General features: G+C 46.4%; 2 protein-coding genes across 13 annotated transcripts in view; one reads left to right on the plus strand and one right to left on the minus strand.

Moving 5' to 3' along the window:
* Window positions 1-4,830, plus strand: part of LOC118219040 (liprin-beta-1-like) — a 58,083-nt gene extending 53,253 nt beyond the window's left edge. For all 12 annotated transcript variants that reach the window (XM_035401840.1, XM_035401839.1, XM_035401843.1 and 9 more), the window contains 4 exons: window positions 114-302; window positions 561-728; window positions 2,329-2,394; window positions 3,086-4,830. In XM_035401840.1, the coding sequence (XP_035257731.1) occupies window positions 114-302; window positions 561-728; window positions 2,329-2,394; window positions 3,086-3,172 (510 nt within the window). In that variant the 3' untranslated portion in view covers window positions 3,173-4,830. The remainder of the gene's footprint in view (window positions 1-113; window positions 303-560; window positions 729-2,328; window positions 2,395-3,085) is intronic.
* Window positions 4,831-8,849: 4,019 nt separating this feature from the next.
* Window positions 8,850-18,793, minus strand: LOC118219124 (NADH-cytochrome b5 reductase 3). Its single transcript, XM_035402039.1, has 9 exons — window positions 18,642-18,793; window positions 16,896-17,015; window positions 15,811-15,883; window positions 14,256-14,362; window positions 13,956-14,085; window positions 13,450-13,533; window positions 13,064-13,149; window positions 11,636-11,735; window positions 8,850-10,831 (listed from the first exon to the last, which is right to left on the minus strand). Exons 1-9 carry the CDS (start codon window positions 18,660-18,662, stop codon window positions 10,659-10,661), a joined length of 894 nt encoding a protein of 297 aa, XP_035257930.1. The 5' UTR covers window positions 18,663-18,793; the 3' UTR covers window positions 8,850-10,658.
* Between the last annotated feature and the right edge of the window lie 4,947 nt (window positions 18,794-23,740).

Below are 23,740 nucleotides of genomic sequence, written 5' to 3' on the forward strand. Positions count from 1 at the left end.
TGATCTTGTTGATGGTTATAGCAGCAAGGTCGGGTTCACCGTGGCGACGGGGGGGGAGAGAGACGGGGGTCGGCTTTTTCTCTTTTTAACGGCCCTCGCCCGCCCCCCGGCAGGTGCTGGAGCCGCGGTTCAACGTGGAGACGATGGCGGTGCTGCTGAACATCCCGTCGAGCAAGACGCTGCTGCGGCGCCACCTGGCCACGCACTTCCACCTGCTGGTGGGCGACGAGGCGCAGCGGCTGAAGCAGGAGCAGCTGGAGGGCCCCGACTACGCCCCGCTCACCGCCACCGCCCGGGTCAAGGTGGGTGGGGGAGAGAGAGAGAGAGAGCGGCGCCCCCTACGGGCAGGCCCCCCCCCCCCGGTTAACCCGGCAGGGGGGACCGAGTCCTCTTCACGTCGCTGTCGCGCCGCTGAAATATGTTTTGTGTGTGTGTGTGTGTGTGTGTGTGCGTGTGTCTGCGTGTGTGTGTGTGTGTGTGTGTGTGTGTGTGTGTGTGTGTCTGTGCGTGTGTGTGTGTGTGTGTGTGTGTGTATGTGTGTTTGTGTGTGTGTTTTCCAGCCAAGGAAACTGTCGTTCGGCAGTTTTGGCAGCCTGCGCAAGAGGAAACAGGAGGACAGCGAAGAGTACGTGTGCCCCATGGACGTGGAGATGCCCAAGGGCAAGAGCTTCCAGAGTGGCCACAGGGGCGTGGACCTGTATGACGACGACCTGGACCGGCTCGAGGAGGTAAGGGCCCCTGGGAGCCTTGCCAGCCACGTATTCATCCACTTATTCACCTGTACCGGCCTCATACTCATCCCCTTATCATTCCCCTGTACCGGCCTCCTACTCATCCCCTTATCATTCCCCTGTACCGGCCTCATACTCATCCCCTTATCATTCCCCTGTACCGGCCTCATACTCATCCCCTTATCATTAACCTGTACCCGCCTCATACTCATCCCCTTATCATTACCCTGTACCGGCCTCATACTCATCCCCTTATCGTTAACCTGTACCGGCCTCATACTCATCCCCTTATCGTTAACCTGTACCGGCCTCATACTCATCCCCTTATCATTAACCTGTACCGGCCTCATACTCATCCCCTTATCATTAACCTGTACCGGCCTCATACTCATCCCCTTATCATTAACCTGTACCGGCCTCATACTCATCCCCTTATCATTAACCTGTACCAGCCTCATACTCATCCCCTTATCATTAACCTGTACCAGCCTCATACTCATCCCCTTATCATTAACCTGTACCAGCCTCATACTGATGCTCTTATTCCCCTGTACCGGCCTCATACTCATCCCCTTATCATTAACCTGTATCGGCCTCATACTCATCCCCTTATCATTAACCTGTATCGGCCTCATACTCATCCCCTTATCATTAACCTGTACCAGCCTCATACTCATTCCCTTATCATTAACCTGTACCAGCCTCATACTCATCCCCTTATCATTAACCTGTACCAGCCTCATACTCATCCCCTTATCATTAACCTGTACCAGCCTCATACTGATGCTCTTATTCCCCTGTACCAGCCTCATACTCATCCCCTTATCATTAACCTGTACCCGCCTCATACTCATCCCCTTATCATTAACCTGTACCCGCCTCATACTGATGCTCTTATTCCCCTGTACCAGCCTCATACTCATCCCCTTATCATTACCCTGTACCAGCCTCATACTCATCCCCGTATCATTAACCTGTACCAGCCTCATACTCATCCCCTTATCATTAACCTGTACCCGCCTCATACTGATGCTCTTATTCCCCTGTACCAGCCTCATACTCATCCCCTTATCATTACCCTGTACCAGCCTCATACTCATCCCCGTATCATTAACCTGTACCAGCCTCATACTCATCCCCTTATCATTCAGCTATACCAGCCTCATACTCATCCCCTTATTCACCTGTACCAGCTGCATAGTCATCCCCTTATCATTCCCCTGTATCAACCTCATACTCATCCCCTTATCATTCCCCAGTATCAACCTCATACTCATCCCCTTACCATTAACCTGTACCAGCCTCATACTCATCCCCTTATCATTAACCTGTACCAGCCTCATACTCATCCCCTTATCATTAACCTGTACCAGCCTCATACTCATCCCCTTATTCACCTGTACTGGCCTCATACTAATCCTATTGTCTGTTGATATTAGGAAGGCAGGTTTAGCACCTATTTGAGCTGATCTGAATGTTCACCACACACCCTCTGCCTGTCTCTGGTTATTTTTGTGATATTTTAGTGTTTTTCACCACCTGGTCTGCCGGCCTCTGGTTGTTTTTGTGATATTTGAATGTGTTTCTCCTCCTGCAGATGGAGGATTCTGAAGGGACTGTGAGGCAAATTGGCGCCTTCTCCGAGGGAATCAACAACCTGACGGTAGGTTTCACGCCCCCCCCCCACCCCCCTAACCCCCACCCCCCTGACTCCCACCCCCACATCCCCCACCCCTATCCAAACTGCCAACATCGAGTCTGACTGATGGGCCCCAGGTCAGAAGCCACCGTGCAAATTCCTGAGACCTGCCGTGTGGTGGAGCTGTAGTCAGCAATTCGCCTGCTTGAGCCAATCAAACGTGTTTGATCTCCTAAGCAAATCCCAGCGATTGGTCCAAATCGATCAGTTCGCTGAGGGTGTGTTACCCCACCCGCTTCCAGTTTTGTGACTGGAAAAAACGGCCTCTCCAACCACTGTCTGAACACGCAATCACAAAGCGTTACACATAACTTGAGTTTCATGAATGGGGCGACATAGCTCAGGAGGTAAGACCGATTGTCTGGCAGTCGGAGGGTTGCCGGTTCAAACCCCGCCCTGGGCATGTGGAAGTGTCCTTGAGCAAGACACCTAACCCTTAACCCCTAACTGCTCTGGCGAATGAGAGGCATCAATTGTAAAGCGCTTTGGATAAAAGTGCTATATAAATGCAGTCCATTTACTATGAATCAATTCGGAAATCCTCATTCGTCCTCGTTGTGACCGTGTGTGTGAGTGATGACCTGAGTTTTTACGGTCCTTCGTTTCCGGACTTGACCGAGTTGAAACGGAAACGCTCTGATCTCTCGGTTCCCAGAGCATGCTGAAGGAGGACGAGTTTTTCAGAGAGGCGTCCGCCGGCTCGCCCGGCTCCGGCGCCATGGACGACGACTCCAACGTCTGAGGTTCTCGGGCCATCGCCACGGCGCCGGCCCCGCCCACCACCTTCGCCTTCGCCTTCACCGTTGCCAGAGCCAGGGCCAGGGCCGCACGCCCCCCCCGAGCGCCATCTTTGGTATCGGCTCACTTCAGCCGCCAATCACAAAGCCAATCTCGCCTGTGAACATGCTAGCTTACGCTGGTCACGATCGTGTATTACAGCGTGCGACTGGTGCCATTACACTGACACAATGTACGCCACAATCACATTGTCAAGGTCATTTTTGAAACCTGCTTTGAAAAATTCACCGCGCGCATTCGGACGGTGATATTGCCCCTTTTCGTGAGCTGTAATACGCTGTCGTGGCTGCCAGTGACAGGTCCACATCATGATAGGTCAGTTACGTAGGCTTTATGGTGAACGGTTCAAGTTGAAGGGGTTACCTTGCATTTTTAACGGTTTAAAAAAAAGATCCTTCGTATCTCGGTTGTTTTTTTTTTTTTTTGCATTTCAGTTTGTTTTCACCACACACTACATGGAAAAAAGCCGTTGGCCTTGTCAGTGGTGACAACACGATGTATTCTGGCCTTTAAGAGGACGTGAAGCTTTTCCGTGCATTCTGGCTCCACTCCAGTTGAGTGTTCCACTCACTGTTTACACTGTGTAAACAGCTGAACTTGCCTGAAACCTGTTCACATTGATATGCAATTGCTGAAAGGATACCGTGTTGGAGAGATCCAAGTTTGCCAACCAGCTGGTTACTGGATATATTGGATTTGTCTACAGTATGTGCCTTTGTGCCTATTTTTTGTTTAATTTAGGACAACAACAGGACGTGGGGCACCACGCTTACATGGTGTACATTCTCAAAGCCCGATCGGAGCTGTTTTTGGGGAACGTGGGGTGGTCGTCGATGGCCAATCTGTTTTTTTTTAAACGGGACCCGATCGTATCTCGTTGTAGCCCACGCCGGTGGCGGTAACGTGGGAGGGAAAGCGGTTGGCGGCTTTGCTTGGAAGCCAGCACAGCCATTCCCTGTCCCACAGCCCCATCTTATTTGCCAAAGGAAACGCGCATTTTATATATTGACCTGTTTCTGAGATTCGATGAGTGGACTCGAACCCCGCCCCCCCTGCCCCCCTCCACGGCCAGACCACGGTGCCAACGCACTCCTTGCCTTCCCGCAGAAATAGCCACCTGGAAAAGGGCTCCAGGTGATCTTTCTTCCTGATTTCTGAAGTGGCTAAAGCCCCCCACTCCAGATCCTTGTTAGGCTCTCCTCCACTCCTAGCGTTCATCTGTGCATGTTTTTGTTCACCCAAGTCATTAACTCACATGTATTTAATTCAGCTACTTCAGTGTCCTTGCATGTTATTTAAACCAGTTGTCATTTTTTGCAATGATCATTGTGTAGAGACCTGCTAAAGACATCATTATTATTATTATTATTATTATTATTACTATTATTATTATTATTATTATTATACATATCTGTAACAGGCTAGCATACAGCAGATTTTATTGGGATTTTGTATGTTTTAAAGTGAAAAAGGAAAGAAGTAAGAGAGATGCACAAATTAATACTTCTATGCAGTCCTTGTTATCCCATACCTGTAAAGCAATTATGTATTGTGTAACTTCTGCATTTTAAAAGTGTCAATAAAATTTCAACTCAGTTGTGTGTATTTGAATATTGCAAGAGAATGCTGTGATTATGAACCAGTTAATTTCATTTTTGACGTCACATGTTCGCCTCTGATTGGCTGTGGCATGTCACATTGGGTATAATCATGGTAAAGGAATCCATCCATAATATGACAAGTTAAATTAATCTATGCCATTGATTCCAGCTTTTGGAAGGGCTGCCACCACTAATTGATGAATGTTTTTGTCAAAGTTCTGGTCACTATGGTGACCGCATACTTCACTTCTCACGCCCTTCGTTTTTGTCGTTATGGCAGTTAAGAGAGCGGCACACTTGATGTCTTGTTGTAAAGAAAAATAAAAACAAGAAATATATTCGATGCAATGCAAGGCATTTAATTGCAGTGTATTAAGCATTGAGACATCTGGGTTCCTTTTTCTACTAAAACATCAGTTGTGCCAAAGAATTATGAAGGCTACAGGATTTGTCGAAGGGATACTCCCAAAAGCAGTCACTTGTAGCTATTTGAACTGTTACTAACAATAAATTCCACGGGAAAGTTGAACATTTCTTATCTAGGACTGCTGAACAGATACAATGGGGTTCCAGCAGCTTCGCTGGAGTCTATTCCTTGGCGTGTTCCAGGCAAACCAAATCGCTCAAGATGTTCGACGTGCTCGTGCTTTTTCGAAATTTTCACACGTCGTGGACAAAGCCAGCTTACGCGATTTGAGAACCACCCAACCATGGGCATTAATTACATTACATTACATTACATTACAAGCATTTAGCAGACGCTCTTATCCAGAGCGACTTACACAACTTTTACATAGCATTTTACATTGTATCCATTTATACAGCTGGATATATACTGAAGCAATTCCGGTTAAGTACCTTGCTCAAGGGTACAACGGCAGTGTCCTTACCCGGGAATCGAACCTGCGACCTTTCGGTTACAAGCCCAGTTCCTTACCCACTGTGCTACACTCCGTCCCACTAGATTACGTAACATGGCTGCAGGGGTTGGCTCCCGTTCAGCCACAGGAGCAATTAGCGAGGTCGGGCGCCGGCGTTGGCACCGTGCGTTCCGCCAAACCCGTTTTCGTCCGTCAGGCCGCCAGATAGCGAAGCGCGACTCGTCGCTCCAGAGAACGCGTTTTCCCACCGCTCCAGAGTCCCGACGGCGGCGTGCTTTACACCGCTCCAGCCGACGCTTGGCATTGCGCCTGGCGATCTTCACAGGCTTGTGTTGTGTGTGGCCGCGCGGCCATGGAAACCCATTTCACGAAGGTCCCGACGAAGAGCTCTCGTGCTGACGTAGCTTCGAAGAGGCGGTCCTGGGACTCTGTAGCGAGCGTTGCAGCCCGAGGACGAGAATTTTTACACGCTACGCGCTTCAGCACTCGGCGGTCTCGTTCTGTGAGCTTGTGCGGCCTACCGCTTCTCAGCTGAGCTGTTGTTGCTCCTAGACGTTTACACTTTACAATAACAGCGCTTACTGTTGACTGGGGCAGCTCTAGCAGAGCAGAAATTTGACAAACTGACTTAATGGAAAGGTGACATCCTAATACATCCTAATGACATCCTAGGGGCGACATAGCTCAGGAGGTAAGACCGATTGTCTGGCAGTCGGCGGGTTGCCGGTTCAAACCCCGCCCTGGGCATGTCGAAGTGTCCTTGAGCAAGACACCTAACCCCTAACCCCTAACTGCTCTGGCGAATGAGAGGCATCAATTGTAAAGCGCTTTGGATAAAAGCGCTATATAAATGCAGTCCATTTACCATTTACCATTAATACAGTGCCATGTTGAAAGTCACCGTGCTCTTCAGCGCAACCCCTTCTACTGCCAATGTGTCTCCATGGAGATTGCGTGGCTGTATGCTTGATTTCATGCACCTGTTTACAATGGGTGTGGCTGAAGTAGTCAACTCCACTGATTAGGAGTGTCCACACACTCACACACACACACTGAGCTGCATGATGTTTGAGAAATATTTTCTTCTTGTTTTGGCTCTGTACTCCACAATTTCAGATTTGTAACAATTCACAAGTGCACACCCTCAGCATTCTCACACTTCGGTTTCAATATATTTACCAGATCTACACTAACACACCAGTGTACATATCCAGTGTAAGTCATTGTACAGATGGTGGAAATGTATTTTAAACCTTAAAATTGCCTTGAATTACCAACTGGCCAAAATAGGACAGGCAAATCGTTAGCCAAATTAATTTTTTTTTTTACTATTTTTTATAACCCATAAGTTGATACCAACAGCACTGAAAATGTTATTAACTGAAATTGCAAACATGAGCCATATTGAAATGATCTCAGGTAAAACATTCTGAAATGTGAAATACAAACCGTGTTTTACAGAAAATAAATTTACAAAGCATCGTACTTTTTATTACATTTGCGTTTATTTAGAATCCTTATGCTTTATCAAACCACAGATGGATGAACATTTCAGTAATCAAACTTTTTTTTGAGAATACAAGCTGTAACTTCAATCAAATGCAGACATTGCAAACGTTTACGAATGGGGAACATCAGTACTGTGGTCAATTCAAATTAGTGGTACAATTAGCATCGCTTACTGATGAGCAAAAGGGACTGGCATCAGTGTCCAGCTGCAGTTAAAGGAATTTAATGCTTTGGTAGAACTTTCTGAATTTTCCAAGATTTCCACTGGATGTAAGGGACTGATTTCCCCCTCAGGAATGTAGGCTTGCATCAATTGCATTCCAGAAGCACATTTTGCCCGTCTCAAAAAAAAAAAAAAAAAAAAAAACTTTTTTAAACAAAATGCCTGGGTGCAGCTGAAAACTTTACTACCATGTATGGAACGCTACTGTATTGAGCATCAAGGCCAGAATCTAATGTTTAAAGTCAGCCCAGCGTTTCACTTCTGCCATTACAAACACGCACGCAGCGCATGCATTGGCTGACCAAGCCTGCCTTTTGCTCCAAATCACACGTCCGGCCAATCGGAGCAAACGGCGAACGCGCGAGTCTCCAGCTGAGAAGTTGCGCGGGTCGAACCCGCCTCCTCCCAGCTGCGCGGCGCGTGATTGGTACTTAAAGCGGTCACGTCGGGTCGCCCGAATCACACGGCCGTTCCCGCGTCTCCCGATTACTGCGCTCGCAAAAAAAAAATCAGTCCTCCTACACGGTGAAATTTCGTCGCCGAGGCAACAGCGGCTGGCGCGTCTCCACGGGCGCAGGTAAAGGCGTTCAACCGGCTGATGTGGATCGGTTGCCGTGGGGATGAGCCCTGCCCAAGCTGCTTCAAAGACTTAAGGAATGGGGAGGACGTGAGAGCAGCCCAAATCAGGATAAGAAGGCACAGTGTATTTGGATCAGAGATCCCCAATGAAAACATGCGGCTGCTTTAGTCTTTTCTGTGTCTGCTTATGCTTGCTCTTGAGCCCCCGATACTGTAATGGAGAAAAACGCACCGCTAAAACCCCACATATCCTGTTAGCCGCTCCTCGCGCTTCTTTTGAACTCCGGTTCCGACAGCCGCTCGTATCCAGACTCAAGACTGGCGCTAATTAGCACTCATTTTCACCCTCGAACTCTCCAACTGTCGCGTTGCGTTACCGCCATTTAGCCAGACACTCACTCTCCGGAGCGACTTGCGCCACTTTCTTATTTTAAGAGTCGACGCGCTGCTTGTCCGCGCAGCTAAATCTCGTCTCTTCCTTCCGACTCAAGACTAAATCCTCCGGGCCTCAGGGTTGCCTGACGTTTCGGCACAACTGACCAACGCCTTGGCGGGCCGCCATATTGAACCTGACGCCGAGAAACGATGCTTTTCTAGTTTTGCAGCACCGCGTTTGTCAGCTGTGACAAAGGATAAGGGCACTCCCCTCTGCATGCTCAATGTGCACTTAAATATAGCGTAAGCACGTAAATTATAATGGCACTCCCCCCCCCCCCTGCCTGCTCAATGTGCACTTAAGTATAACACGCGTTGCCACCTACAGCAGTTCTAGACTTGGATCAGTGGTTGCTTTGTGACCAGGTTTTATCACTTGCTCACATTAATGAATTATATCAGGAGAATAGAAAAAAAAAAAATCATCAATACAACAACTGCAGCCTCCCCACACTGTTCTAAAAAAAAAAAAAATTTTTAAAGAAAAAAAACCCCAAACATCTTCATTAAAGCGTGATGCAAATTAGATGAGAGAGAAAACGAGCCTCTCGAATCAGTAATGTGGTGAACAGCCCCGACAAAATTTTCCTGTGCAGATGAGCGCCTGGTCATAAGCAGCTGACCAATCGGAATAGAAGGTCACCAAGCTGAAACCTCTAGCATCACCACAGCCAAATTATATATATATATATATATATATATATATATATACACACACACACACACACACACATACATATAATTATGGTAGCTCCATAGTAACCACTAAATGTACAACTAAGAAAGTAAGTTATACAGTAACTAACCATCTGCATGGCTGTGTTGCAGTACAGGTTGGGTGACATTAAATTCATGTTTTAATGTTGACTGACGTTCATGCTTGTGCCTAACTTGTGTGTCAAAAGCGGCTTAGTCTAGTGAATCCATGCATAAAGTAAAGCTGCATTGTGGATAGTCAGATACTGTATGTTGAAATATGAAGCGGTATACATTTGGTTATAGAGAATCCTTAAAACGGGACTCAAGCTCGAGTCTGGTGTATCAGTGTAGGACGTGCCAGCATAATCATTCAATTAAGTGACTCGGATCTCGGTCTTCATGTGGTTAGGCCCTGTCCATACACGGATTCTGGATCAGAGTAGTTATCATTCAGAAAAAAAATAGTTGGGGCTAGGATGAGTGTGGAGCAGCTGGATTGCGGTCAGTTATCTTCATGATTGGATTTCCCAAACTTGGTCCTAAAGATTTAGTGTGCTGGTTTATCTTGGTCAGTTTATTGATCCACGAAAAATAGTTAAAGGTAACTCTGTCATTTTGACGAAAACTTATTTTGAGAGAACCAGGGTTAAGCTTACCGCCGCTTTCTTTGAATGTGAACTTTTCATTTTCAGAATTAATTTGCGTCTCAGTGACGAGGCTCCCAAACTTGTGTATATGTGAACACGCCAAACAAACTCAGACCCCCTCAGAAAGGACCCAAACTCAGACCCCTCTGAAAGGCCCCAACCTCAGACCCCTCTGAAAGGCCCCAAACTCAGGCCCCTCAGAAAGGCCCCAAACTCCGACCACCTCAGGAGATGGTCTCAGCACGGTTCTTCTGCAGGTTCTCTTCAGTTCTAAAGGAGTTACGTCAGCAAGTGGTCTGAGATCTAATCGGTGCCTACAGCAAGCGGGCCAGAAAGAACGTCCTCCGTGCAGTACAGAGACGGCCAATGGGGATACGCGAGGTTGCGCAGTGCTCCGCCCCTTTTACAGCTGGCCGGCACGCACGCATGCTGATCCCGATCCACAGTCCGCGCTGATCAGCCGATCAGCCGCCGGCATCGCCACTGCTGCTCAAATACCACTGCTGCTCATCATGCGCTTCACACAGACAATCCACAACAGATCAACAAAATCAACTGAAAAGACAGACGGTCCACGAGGATCAAAATCATACGATTTCAAAACTCAAGCTTTAAGACGATCACAAAGGCCACTCTGTGTTAGACATTTCTAATTAGATCAACAACAAAAAAAATTATTGCAACCAAGTCCTTGACTCCAGTATCAAAGACTGGTAATGGATTTTCCACTTCACCGATTGGCCCTAGATGGTCCGTGTAACAGATTGGGGCCAATCAAAGCCAAGCGCTGTTTAATAAGGAATATACAAACTTCTGCACCCAGACACAACAAAAGCTTGCCGAGGAGGGGGCGGGGTTAGAAGATGAACCTCCTGTCGGGGGCGTGGCCCACTTTATCCAGGTTGGGGTTGCAGGCGAACTGGATCATGGGAGGCGGGCCGCACATGAGGACGAGGGCGTGGTCCCCCGGGGGCGGGAGGTGGTCCCGCACCATGTCCTCGCTGATGAATCCTTGGCTGTACGGCCAATCTGGGACAGAGATTTTTAAAAAAAATTTTAAAAAAAGTTTTTATTAAATCATAAGGAACCTTCTGAACAATGCACGAGCAGTGTCCTCAGACAGCGGCATTCTTAAATAAAGTTAATTCAAAATTCACTGGCCCTGGTTGCATATGATTGGATGAGTATTAACCAATCGCGGCTGGCTTTTCATATAAACCTACGTGAATATTTAATCTGCCATGCTCTTTCTTCTCAGAATAACCAAAAAGGAAAGAAAGAATGCTGTATTCTAAAGTATCACCGTCACCCCATCCTTTTACATTACATTACACATATATATAGCACATGCTCTGCAGAAGAGCATGTGCTATATATATTATAGAGCGTGATAACAGCATTGCATTCAGAGTTAAATGAGCAAGTGTCAGTTCTGCCAAGCCACACGTTTTTATTCAGTCTCTATAACTGGAGAAATGTCATATCTGAAAATATTATTATTAAAATGTTTTTACCATATTTTAGAAAATTTTATTTTACAGGAAATACAAAATCAAGTAATTTTCTCCATTCACCATTGCTTGTCAGTTTTATATCTTGCTAATCTTTCCAAACACCACAAAAGTGCTAAATGCAAGTTAATCTGTACTCCCCCCCCACCCTTCCCCCTGCAGGAGAGGGACTCTGTACTGCCCCCTACTGCAGGAGAGGGACTCTGTACTGCCCCCTACTGCAGGAGAGGGACTCTGTACTGCAGGAGGGGGGTTCTGTACTGCCCCCTGCAGGCAGCTGTAGGGTCTAGGCTAACTGAGGGTCACATGGGAGGAGCCTTACCTGCAGGCGCCCGGTCCACGGTAAACCACAGCTTGAAGCGGGACGGGTGATTGGCCAAAATCTCCTCCAGCTCAGGACGGAGAAGAATGTCCTTATCAGTCTGCAGATGAAAATGGAGGGGGGGGGGGGGGGGTTTCCAATCTGAATTTTTCATTTTGTAATATTATTGCAACTCTTTGCCTTTCTAAAAAATCAACTGTACATGCTGTAGATACATAATATCACTTCCTTTATTCTGAATATAAATAATAAAAATAAATCGTAGTTTGCCCCCCCCCCCTTTAAATACAAAAGCACTAATTAAAGAAAGCAAATACAAATTCACATTGTCAGATTAATTTTTATTGCTTAACCTGAACATCAAAATTCTAATAAATGACTCGGCGTGAATAAAGTTTTACTGCATAAAACTGCCAACAACGGCACACAATAGCATAATTTGGCAGCCACGAATTTGCGACACAAACTGTCAGCGGTTTTCAAATTGCTCTCATTTAAGATATATTTCATATTTCGTGGACCAATTTTTCCATAAATGTCCAATCATAACAAGCCCACAGCACCGAACAGATTTTTTACACCGACGTCGGAAAAATCAGCACTCTAGGAGGTGGGCAACACCTGTAGGGCTGGTGTGTGTGCGCAGGTGCTTGTTACCGCCCATTACCCTGGCTAAATGACCTAGCTGGGGCGATATAGCTCAGGAGGTAAGACCGATTGTCTGGCAGTCGGAGGGTTGCCGGTTCAAACCCCGCCCTGGGCACGTCGAAGTGTCCTTGAGCAAGACACCTAACCTCTAACTGCTCTGGCGAATGAGAGGCATCAATTGTAAAGCGCTTTGGATAAAAGCGCTATATAAATGCAGTCCATTTACCATTTACCATATACACAAGCACCGGATCACTCGCAATTAAACATTTCATGGAGGGTTATAAAAAAACCACCTTTGGCCGTTATTTATTCGCTTGAAGAAGTGTAACTAAAGTGTCAGATGGCGTAACTGTTAGGGCTGGTGAAGATACAGCCCTCTGCTCTAGAAGAAGCTAAAAAGGGCAAGTGGTGATTTCATAACTGCAAATATTTAAAAAAAAGATCCTGATGGTGTACTGCTTTTATAAAAATATAAAATGGGCAACGGTTTTCCCAATGGAGGGGTCGCTCCAGGGAAAGTGATCAAACAGATTTTCACTGCTGTTAAACTCAGAAGAGGGTCGTGTTTGACCCTGAGAACAGCACAAAGGCTGAACGGGGATATTAAGCACTGAAATCTGTGACCTAAGAGGCAAGTTCCTGGGGTTAGATCTAAGAGGCGAGTTCCTGGGGTTAGATCTAAGAGGCGAGTTCCTGGGGTTAGATCTAAGAGGAGAGTTCCTGGGGTTAGACTTAAGAGGAGAGTTCCTGGGGAAAGAACCCGCAAGGTGTGCCTACCTGGTTGGCAAAGAGCAAATAGCACACTGTCTGGTCCTTGGGATCCTTCATCACTGCCTTAATGATCTGCAGCATGGGAGTGATCCCTGCACACACAGACATCCAATCACATCCCTGCTCAAAGCACAGCCAATCAGAGCTGATGACATACATCGCTGCTGACTGATCTCCTATTTGAAGCACAGCCAAACCCTAGATTCTTGCCCCCGGGCAGCAAGCGGCTTGCATCAGGCACATTCCCGAGCCTCTGTGCTCTCTCGTGCCAGCCCTTTCTTCACAGTCAGGGTCAGCTGCAGTGCGCTCAGCCGGAGTCAAAACCCTCCCTCACGCCGCCCAGTTTAGGAACCCAGCTCAGTCCTGGGGGCAGGTTTAGGTTGGAGACTCACCCGTCCCGCCCGCGATCATGCCCACGTGTTTCGCGGTCTTGATCACCGGCTCCGACTTCTTGTCCGGTTTAACGGCAAACTTTCCTGTTGAGAAAGGCGGTCTTAGGCACACAGCGGTCAGCGTCGGGACCGGTTAACGGTCAGGCCATCGGCCAGGAAGACCGCTTTTGAACGTCTTCTGAAGTTCCAAAAGAAACGAACGGCCGAGTTTTAGAATGACTGCCAAGGGCTCCTGAGTCACAGGCAAGGCAGATCCACCAGAAGCCCCCTACACCCAGCTGCACTCTGGTACCGCCTGTACTGAGTTCTGGGCCCAGAAGCCCCCTATACCCAACGGCACTCTGGTACCGCCTGTACTGAGTTCTGGGCCCGGAAGCCCCCTATACCCAACGGCACTGATACCGCCTGTACTGAGTTCTGGGCCCAGAAGCCCCCTATACCCAGCTGCACTCTGGTACCGCCCGTACTGAGTTCTGGGCTAACGTGCTGCCCACTCTGAAGCTTACCATTGCCCTCATAGATGAGCAGTCCGCTCGGTCCGCGGAAATCGATGGTATCGCCAATACGCAAGCCTTCCAAGTACTGGGACATCTTTCCACCCTCAGGGAACTTGGGGTTAACATTTTTGTAATAAATCTTCCACAAAAAAAAAAAAAAAAAAAACATTAGTTATATTTCAAACATTTCTTTTTTCCCCCAAAAAGGACTTCCTGAAAAGTTAAAGAAACCAGCATTAACCAGTTTGAGTGATGGTCAGACGAAATGAATAAAGTTCGCAAGAGCCACATTCAAGCCGCGTTCTTTACCTTGACCACCAGGTCTACAAATCCCTTGTCATCGTCACTGGACACAGGTGTGTAGGGCCTGACCACCAGGTTCCCATCTACCTTGGCGGACAGGTAAATGTGTTGACCTATAAACAGAACCAGCATCACAAGTCATCGGGCTTGCAAAATACCTCCATAAAAATCAACAGTGCAAGAATATCATCCTTTCTGGAATGTTCCTGACCCTTTCTGGAATGTTCCTGGAAGCGGTGTCCATTCAGATGGAACACTGCTTTCAAAAGAACATGCGGGAGTTATGATACCGACTTTTCAAGGACTGAGAATTTCAAGATCAAGAAGTTTCTATTTCAAGCCACCTCTGAACTCAGGATGAATGCAGTTGGCCACAAAAGGGCGCAGTCTCAACGAAACAAAGTCAGCGTCTCACTTCAGCCTCGAACGCTCAGGTGAGAAGGCACACTTGCGTTGCTGGATCGCCAACTTCTCAAACGCCATAAGTGGAGCGCTGACAAGGGGGCCGCTGAAACAAAGTAACCGCCTCACTAACGCCACTCTGGGATTGGCCAGCCAATCGCCTGCCGCCATTTCCCTTTGACAAACCAGTCCAGCATTTGTCAGTTGGCATTTGCGGTGGTTAAACCAGCCTGGCCAGTTCAGCTGCCCCTTCAGGGTCCCTCATTGCAGAGGAGTCGTCCGTCTTTGAGGGGTTTTGAGATTGAAGACCGACGGGATATTCGGATCCTGATTGGCAGTCTGTTTTTCTGTCAAACGCTTCAGGCAGACGAAAGTTTTTGACGAAATAAAGATCCTTTTTAACTGCCTCTCTGACAGACAGATGCATACGGCCTGCGGACAGGTTTTCCCAGTCGTATTATGCGAGGCAATAGGGTGTTTGGCCAATCAAAACGATGCACAGAATTCAAACGAAAGAGCCTTTTATTTGCTCATTTACTGTGCCGAATAGAAACTTTAAAAAAAGCATTAACACCGCATTATGCGTATATCTGAAGGTTTGGCTAAACTGAAAATAATTCTTAGAAACTGAGGGCCATTTTCACAGACACAGATTAAGCCTAGTCCCGGAATTAAAATTAACTCAATTTAGTCCAGAACTAAACTAAGGTGTGACCGTAAAGCCAGCCCCAAGTGTTTAGTACCCAATTGCGGAGTATTTAACAGCTTTCGAATGGGAACAATACCATCCTATGGTTTTTAAAATCACTAATCACATCTGGGATGATCCTACGTGTGTGATAGATTGGCGGCCTGTCCAGGGTGTATTCCTGTCTCTCGCCCGATGCACACTGGGATAGCCTCCAGCACCCCCCCCACGACTGAGCAGGAATAAGCGGGTATAGATAATAGATGGATGGATGGATAATCCTGCATCTGAGATGCCCTCCCCTGTGTAAATGGGGTACAGTTGAAGCAGAGGGGGGCATAGGTTGCTTTGAAAGGTCGCGGACGAAATAGTAAATGGCTAAAGACTGAGGTGTGGAGAGACTTAGTGGTGTAAAAATGTACTTAAAACCGTGTGGTTGTCTTGGAGGGAGGAGCTACTGGGCGGACTCACCAATGGGCAGCCCCAGGACGTGGTCCGGAGAGGGGAGGGCAAATCGGAACTTCCTGGTGTCATGGCTGACGATCTGCCGGGGGCCCAAAAAAACACGTCACTTCCTGCAGCTCGTCCTCGGAACGAAACCGGCATCTTCGCCACGCAGCTTCTTCTTTTTACACCCCAAATCCGTTACGCTCCCCTAACAGCACACATTTATACCCGTTAACGGCTCTCACTTCCTCAGAAACCTAACGGGAGGTCATGTGACGAAACTCTCATCTGCAGCCTGGTGGTGCGCCTGGCTTAAGAGAGAGACCAGGAAACGCCCAGAGCAGTCACAGGACCAAGACCCAGGGCCTGACCCCATTAAAGGAAAAGAGCAACCAACGTTCTTAAACTTGTCTCTCATAACATCTGGATTGTCCACTTTAAGGAAGTAAATTACCACCAATGTTTTTATTAGAATGCCAAATGTGAGTCATTTGTGTAGATAATGACTTTTGAAGTCATTTTGACGATGTAAAACGCAACACTGTGACTCAGTGGTAGCACGTGTGTGCATTAGCAGACAATAGGCTCACTATAACGATGCGAGAGCTGATGTCTGGTAATGTCCCATGAGTTGTAGCGGAAGTTATGCTTGTGTCGTTATCGTGTCAGGTTGGGAGGGTGACCAGCACGCCCCTCTGCTGCCTCCCCCTTGCCATTACCACCACTCCCCTTCAAAATACGGGAATGACAGAATTTGAATTAGCCCTCAATTTCACGTGTTCCAGTTAATATCTTATGATTGTGTCACTGTCCTGTTCAGTTGGTGGGTGGCATAAAAAAAGTTAATTTTTGAACATATTCCTCAAGAGTAAAAAATAATATTTTTTCAATTACATTAATATCTTGGTGTCACAGGGTTAAAGGAAAATGTTGATCATCGATCAGCATATTTTTACACTGAATGATTTTTAAAAAAAATTTTATTGCCCATTTGTAATATTGATGGTGGTAAATGGACAACAACTTTTTTGTATAGAGCAAGCCCATTTGATCCCCTAAGTAAATGTCACAGAGTACATATTTAAAACAAAAGAAGAATCTTCCAGTACCTCTTTGTCGATTAGACGCAAGGCATACTTTATATTGGGGTCCTGAAGCGTAAGTGCAGGTTTCTTTGAGAAAAGGCCAAATATTAGGCTGATAATGCCATCAATCCAGCTTCGAATCAGCTGTAAAATAAGCAAAAAAGCACATTAATAATAATGAAGACAATGATGACAGAGTTGATGTAGCAGCATTGTATTTAAACTTTCAATAAACTTTTAATCCAAAAGGCTCAGATAGACTTGAGCATGTGCAGTCAAGTGAACACAGCTTGAGCAAGCACGATGTGACCGTCCTGACACTTCAGTAACCTGGCTGTGTGGGCAGGTGTGGCCAAAGATTAACCATGACAAGCAAAGCTGCAAACTTGCCCCCAAAAACGTGGTTGTAGGATATTCAACGCGCAAAACGTTCTTTTCACTTTCCCCGATGTTCAATCTATTGAACAAAGTTCACCCTGAACTGTGGACTGCGCTTTGTGGGCGTGTGTCAGATCGGCAACGTTGGCTAGACTCGGCTGGCAGTGGGACAGAACCTGCTTATAACAGCATACAATCTTGTCCGAAAAGAAATAAGATTGGACACCCCGCTAAGACACCTGATTCTACCCATCACTGCCTCGCCAGAAGAATGTGATCAGTTAATTCGTTGAATCAGGTGTCGCACTGCTGGGCCAACACAAAAACATGCACCCACAAGGACCCTTTCTGGGTAAGACTGGACACCCCTGGCTAATAAAGTAGGCTATTTAGCCAATTTGTCGCCATACACTTGTAGTCGTGGTAAACGCAACATAATAAACACCCGAATTTGAATTCACTACAGCAAGATAACTTCCCAAAGAAATGTCAAATCTCCTTCGTAAAATTGCCTGAGGAAACGCGGTGCTGTACGATGCTAGTGTTATATAGCCCATTATCGCGTGCATTTATCGGAATATTTCCTTAACACATAAACAGCAATAACAGGGTTTGTTTAGCTGTGAGTAAAATCTCACTTGTGTCAAGTTTGGGGGGGGGGGGGGGCATCTACTCCCATTCAAAACGGTGACGTTCGGCCTAACGTTCGCGCGACTTAGCATTGTGCTCTTTGCACAGACATGTACGCTCGATGACGATGGCCCTCAGTGCACAGAAGCTACTGTATTTTTTTCTCTGATCATTATGCAGCAAATATTTTCGTCCCCCACTTCCTCTCTCGGATCACTATCTGACGGCAGTGCGGTAAACTGTTAATAACATAAATGACTGTCCGACCAAATTAGGAAACGCAGTGCCTACAACAGTAGCTGAAGGAAAATGCGTTCATGGTCCAAACCAATGAAACTGAACGTCAGCCCACTTCCAACGAATACGTTGACAACTTGCCAACGAGCTACCGTGCTAGCTAGATATAGGCTACATGTCAACGTTAGTTTGTTGCAACGCTTGCAGAGCAACGTTTTACAGTGTATCTTTTAGTTTAGTCCGATTCCGAAACCACTTATGAGTTACAGTCAAAGTATCATCATTCTTGCACAAGTTGAAAATGATATTCTGAAGAAGAAAAAACTTTCCCCTTGACCACAATCCAATGATGCTTTTAAGTAAGGAAGTGTATTCTCATAATATGCCAAATTACGCATCGAGCTAACACGCTTATAAAGTACAACCAACGTAGTCCTCGTTAAACTTTCCAGTCGATCGTGCTGTCGCATTGCATTGTCAGACAACTGAAAAACAGTCAGCATACTAGGTAGCACATGTACTCACGCCACAAATGTAAGCGATCATCTTTGATTTCTGAACTTTTTCCCCAAGCACTTGTGCCAGTTCCCTCTGGTACAAAAATGCGTCTCACCCCGATCCTTGATCGACCCCACCACAGCACTGTCGACCCCACCTACAATACATGGCACGGTCCTCTGCCCCGCCCTAAAATCTTCAGAGAACGAAACGGGACCGCCTTCCCATTGAAACACGGCCTATCCCGTCATAGAAAGCGACGACTGCGCAAACGCGCACGCCTACGTTTTAAAAGACGAGGGGCGTCATACGCTTTTCTAATAATTTTATTGGATAATTATTTTTGATTGACATCTCAACCTAACGAAATGTTAAGGCCTGTGAGTTCGAGTCAATGCTGTGAATCCATTGTAAAATTATGACAAAAATTATGGAATAACCACACTTAGAGGATGTTCACCCAGCTTTTTTACTTCGTAGCAAATAAACAATCACAGATATGACACAAAACAATTTTTGTTTAATAGCTGAACATTCTGGCTTCGTGAAACATACCTCAAACAAATTAAATTAAATTATTTTAATTAATGGCACATTTTTTTCCGGATCAAGTAGAGGAAAAAATTATGGAATCACTCAATGTTGAGGAAAAATAACGGAATCACCTTGTAATTTGCATTTCTAAAGAAAATATAAATGCAACACTTTTATTTTTGCAGCCATTTTTTATGCGTTTAAATAATACCTCAATGATTTGTTCTATGTGCACAAAGATCTTATTTCTCTCAAATATTGCCAACAAATGTGTTTATATCACTGTTAGCTAGCATTTCTCCTTTGTCAAGATAGTCCATCTCCTGCACAGGTGTGGTATATCAAGATGCTGATTAAAAGCCATGATCACTACACAGGTATTCCTTATGATGGGGTCAATAAAAGGCCACCCATAAAATGCTGAGTTTTGTTGTTCAACACTATGTCACAGATGCCTCAAGAGATAAGAGATCATGAAATCGGCGTGCTGACTGCAGGAATGTCTTGTAGAGCTGTTGACAGAGTAATGGGTGTTCATTTCTCCACCGTAAGCCACCTCCAGCGTCGTTTCTGGGATTTTGGAAGTTCGTCCAACAGGCCTCACAACCGCAGACCACGTGTAATCACGCCAGCCCAGGACCGCCACATCCAACTTCTTCGCCTGCGGGATCGTCTGAGGCCAGCCACACGGACAGCTGATGAAACAGCTGGTTTACACAACCGTAGAATTTCTGCACAAACTGTCAGAAATCGCCTCGGGGAAGCTCATCTGCATGCTCGACGTCCTCACCGGGGTCTTGATTTGTCTGCAGTTCGGCGTCACAATCGACGTGAGTGGGCAAGAGCTCACCTTCAATGGCCGCTGGCACGCTGGAGAATGGTCCTCTTCACTGACGAATCACAGTTTCAGCTGTACAGGGCAGATGGCAGGCAGCGTGTATGGCGTCGAGTGGGTGAGCGGTTTGCTGATGTCAACGTTGTGAACAGAGTGGCCCATGGTGATGGTGAGGTGTTGGTATGGGCAGGCATATCCTATGGGCAGAGAACTCAAGTGCATTTTATCCATGACAATTTGAATGCACAAAGATATCATGATGAGATCCTGAGGCCCATTGCTGTGCCACCACTACCACCTTTAGGAGCCTCCAACTCCTTTACCTGTTCCTTTGTTGTTGTCTTGGGGTTCAGTTGAACCTTTCGGACAAAAGTTCGTTTAGCCCTGGGAGTTAGATGCTTGTGGTACCTTCAGTTGTTTGGAAATTGCTCCAAAGGAGGAATCGGACATTTTGAAATAAATATGGAGTTGTAGTTGTTTTGACTGTTATTGAGGTAATGAGTAATGGACTTTCTGAATGTACTTGACCAACTACCGTGTTTCACAAATCTAGCCCTAGCTGATCACCAGCTACCAACTACCACGTTCCATGCGAGCCGTATTTTCTAGCATGGAAACTGGATGCCCTTAAGCTTGGGTGCTTCACGAATATGGGGCTGTGTCTGTAAGATGGGTCTCCTTACTTCCTGGAAAAACTACACTCCAGTAGATAACACAACATGTGTAATTGAAGACACCCATAATAATAGTCTCAGATGTGTTTGCACAACAGAAATAAATCAGTGTTCTGTGGAGGCCCATCATTATATAATTAAAATCTTTCAAAGCCAATATTGTTTCAGAAACAACAATGCACCTTCATTAGCATAACTGAAAATGTGTATTTCTGTATGGCAGGTCATAAGTTATGTTATAAATAGCTAGTTTCTGAATGTGATCAGGGTCCCCGAAGTCAAAATAAAGAGGTCCTGCTACACCAGAGATGCCACACTTTGTCTTGTATTTGTGTTCTGTCATTCTCTGTGGTATACTGGGATAGCAATGGCATAGGAATGGTTTGTTGCTCAAGTCTTTTGGGAACATCCCGGATCAGATTTGGTTCTATCTCCGGGTGAAACAGGTGCAACTCCAGCACCAGCTCCTCTTCAGAGTTCCAGTCGTGTTCACATCAGAAAACGTAAACGGTAATTGTAAGGGTTTTTTAAAAATACATTGTTTAAGTACAAGTAGGCCTGCCATTAGCAGAAGCTATTTTCTGCTCATGCTGAAACCAAAAGGTAAAAATGCCCTTAAATGAAAGTTGAGAATATGCACCATTTCACCACATGCAAATTGTTTGATTACAAATCTAAAATTATAGAGTACAATGCCATATAATTTTTTTTTTTTTTAAAGTCTTTGTCCCAAAAAAATTCTTGCTGTATATACCGACCGGTGACAGTGTTTTCCTTAGTGCCGGTATAAGAGAGCATTCAGCGTCTAGTTTTGATTCTTGCCTTTTGATTGCCTTTGGAGTCTGTTATTAGTGTTTGTCAGCATGAAGACCAGAGTTGTGCCAGTGAAAGTCAAGGAACCCATTTTGAGGCTGAGAAATAAGAAGAAAAAAACACAGAGACCTAGGCCAAACCTTAGGCTAACCAAAATGAACTGTTTGGAACGTCATGCTCCTGTCCTCAGATGGAAATGCTGTTCCTCCTAGAACAAAATGGCCTTGGAAGCGTAATGCCACATTGTACCCGCAGAGGTCACTAGTGGGCCTCCAAAAAGCAACAGTGTCCTTATTGCATGAAATACTTTCAACAGGCCTCCAAAATTGTGAAACATTCCCTGGTTTAGGGAAAGGTGCCTCACCCAAAGAATGTTTAAGTAAACAGACAGTTTGAAACTCATGCAAGACTAATAGTGACCCCCTTTTGAAACCTAGATTCTGTTCACTTTTATTTTATTTTTTAAAGTTCAAAGTTGCACTGACCTGACATATCTCAAAAGGCTATAGTTCAATAATTTGATGGTATTTGGAAGAAAAAAAGCACTGAAACAAATGTCACTGCAAATCCACAGTGCAACTGACACTCGGGGGGCAGTGGGTTTCTAAATAATATTTAGAAACCCAATAGCAGAGAAATGCCTCTTCTATTGGGTTTCTAAATATTATTGAAGATGGTAATTTGCATAGGCCATTGAACTTTGATACAGCATCACTAGCAAGAAGGGGGGAAGATGACTTGTTATGGCAGCATGGTGCTCTGGGAGAAGTATGCAAGCTCTGATGTCTTTTTTCAAACCAATGTATTCTTGCTCTTTTGGGCCCTTTTTGCAAAATGTCTCCATGGAGACAATAATTTTACTGCAGCTCAACTAGATTGTGTTCATGGATCAGAACCTTTCATGCACCAAAGTCCTGCATGCTTTTACAACAGGGAAGTAAGTCGTGCTGACAGTGAGGAAGTGAGGTGGGCGAGCAGAGCTTCATCTCGCTGGGAACTGAGGTCGTGTTGTAACCGTTACCCAGGGCGTGTTCCTTAAAGCCTAAGCCCTTGGGCGCAGTCATTTATCGGGATGAACTGAGGGCTGAGGCAGGGTGGCAATCCGATATCCCCCCCCCCCCCCCCTCTACCGTTTGGGTTTCCCCTCTCGCGTCCGACCAGTTATATTAACCAGCGAGGTCCCAGCGAAAGGACCATTGCTGAATGGCTAGCTGGAGCAGGGGGTGTAAGGTGCCTGTACTTCCAAAAGAAGAGGGGGTAGGAAAAGAAACGGCAGCCCCCCCCCCCCCCCCCCCCCCCGATTCTACGTCCAAAAAATGACGCTAGCTCCCATCTCTTAGGTTAAGAAGAGATGGCGTCAGACAGGACGTGTCAGAAAACAGGTGCTACAGCCTTATACTGCTCAGTATGCACACACACTCGCACACACACACACACACACACACTCACACACACACACTCGCACTCGCACTCTCACATGCACACACACACACACTCACACACACACACACTCGCACTCGTACTCGCACCCGCACTCTCACATGCACACACACGCACACACACGCACACACACACACACTCGCGCACACACACACTCACACTCGCACACAAACACACTCGCACTCGCACTCGTACTCGCACTCGCACTCTCACATGCACACACACGCACACACACACACACACACACACACACACACACACTCGTGCTTAGCAGGCACAAAAGGCCCGATTACCAGGCCTTTATGGTGCGGGCAGCCTGTGAGACTCAGAGGCTCGGCCGGCATGCTCTAACTCGCACCGCTCTGTGGGTCTTTCAGAAGTTGTTATGGAACCCGTGAAAATTTGACACGGTCCACAACCCATGAAAGAACCTTTCTTTATTTTCCCTTTTCTAAAAAAGCAGCTGCAGCCATTCCGTTCTCTTTACGCGCGGAGAGAAGACGCAGTTCACAAACACACGCTCACAACAAACGTTCAGACGCTCATACGCACGCGAAATCATGCAACCCGCGCGGGACTCAACACAAACCGACTGACAACACACACACACACAGCCACAAATTGACACTCACATGCAATGCGTACAAGCACATACACAAACACACAAACACACAGGCACACAGGCACACAAATGTGCAGGCAAACACGTGCATGCACACACACACACACACACACTTTCCATTCCTGGCTATGAGGTCTTTCCACATTTTCTTTCACTTGGCAGCTCGCATTAATGGCACACAGCAGCTCCCATTCAGGGTGGGTCTGCA

This window comes from Anguilla anguilla, chromosome 19 (genome assembly GCF_013347855.1).
Source record: "Anguilla anguilla isolate fAngAng1 chromosome 19, fAngAng1.pri, whole genome shotgun sequence".
In the NCBI taxonomy this organism is placed as follows: Eukaryota; Metazoa; Chordata; class Actinopteri; order Anguilliformes; family Anguillidae; genus Anguilla; species Anguilla anguilla.

What these genes read in the sequence shown, in the direction of transcription:
- LOC118219124 (XM_035402039.1), bottom strand. Translation starts at nt 18,662, where the DNA reads ATGATCGCTTACATTTGTGGC. An exon ending in ATTTGCTCTTTGCCAACCAG is followed by an intron (nt 11,736 to 13,063) that starts GTAGGCACACCT and finishes TTTCATCTGCAG; the next exon opens with ACTGATAAGGACATTCTTCT. An exon ending in CGTGGACCGGGCGCCTGCAG is followed by an intron (nt 10,832 to 11,635) that starts GTAAGGCTCCTC and finishes TCTCTGTCCCAG; the next exon opens with ATTGGCCGTACAGCCAAGGA.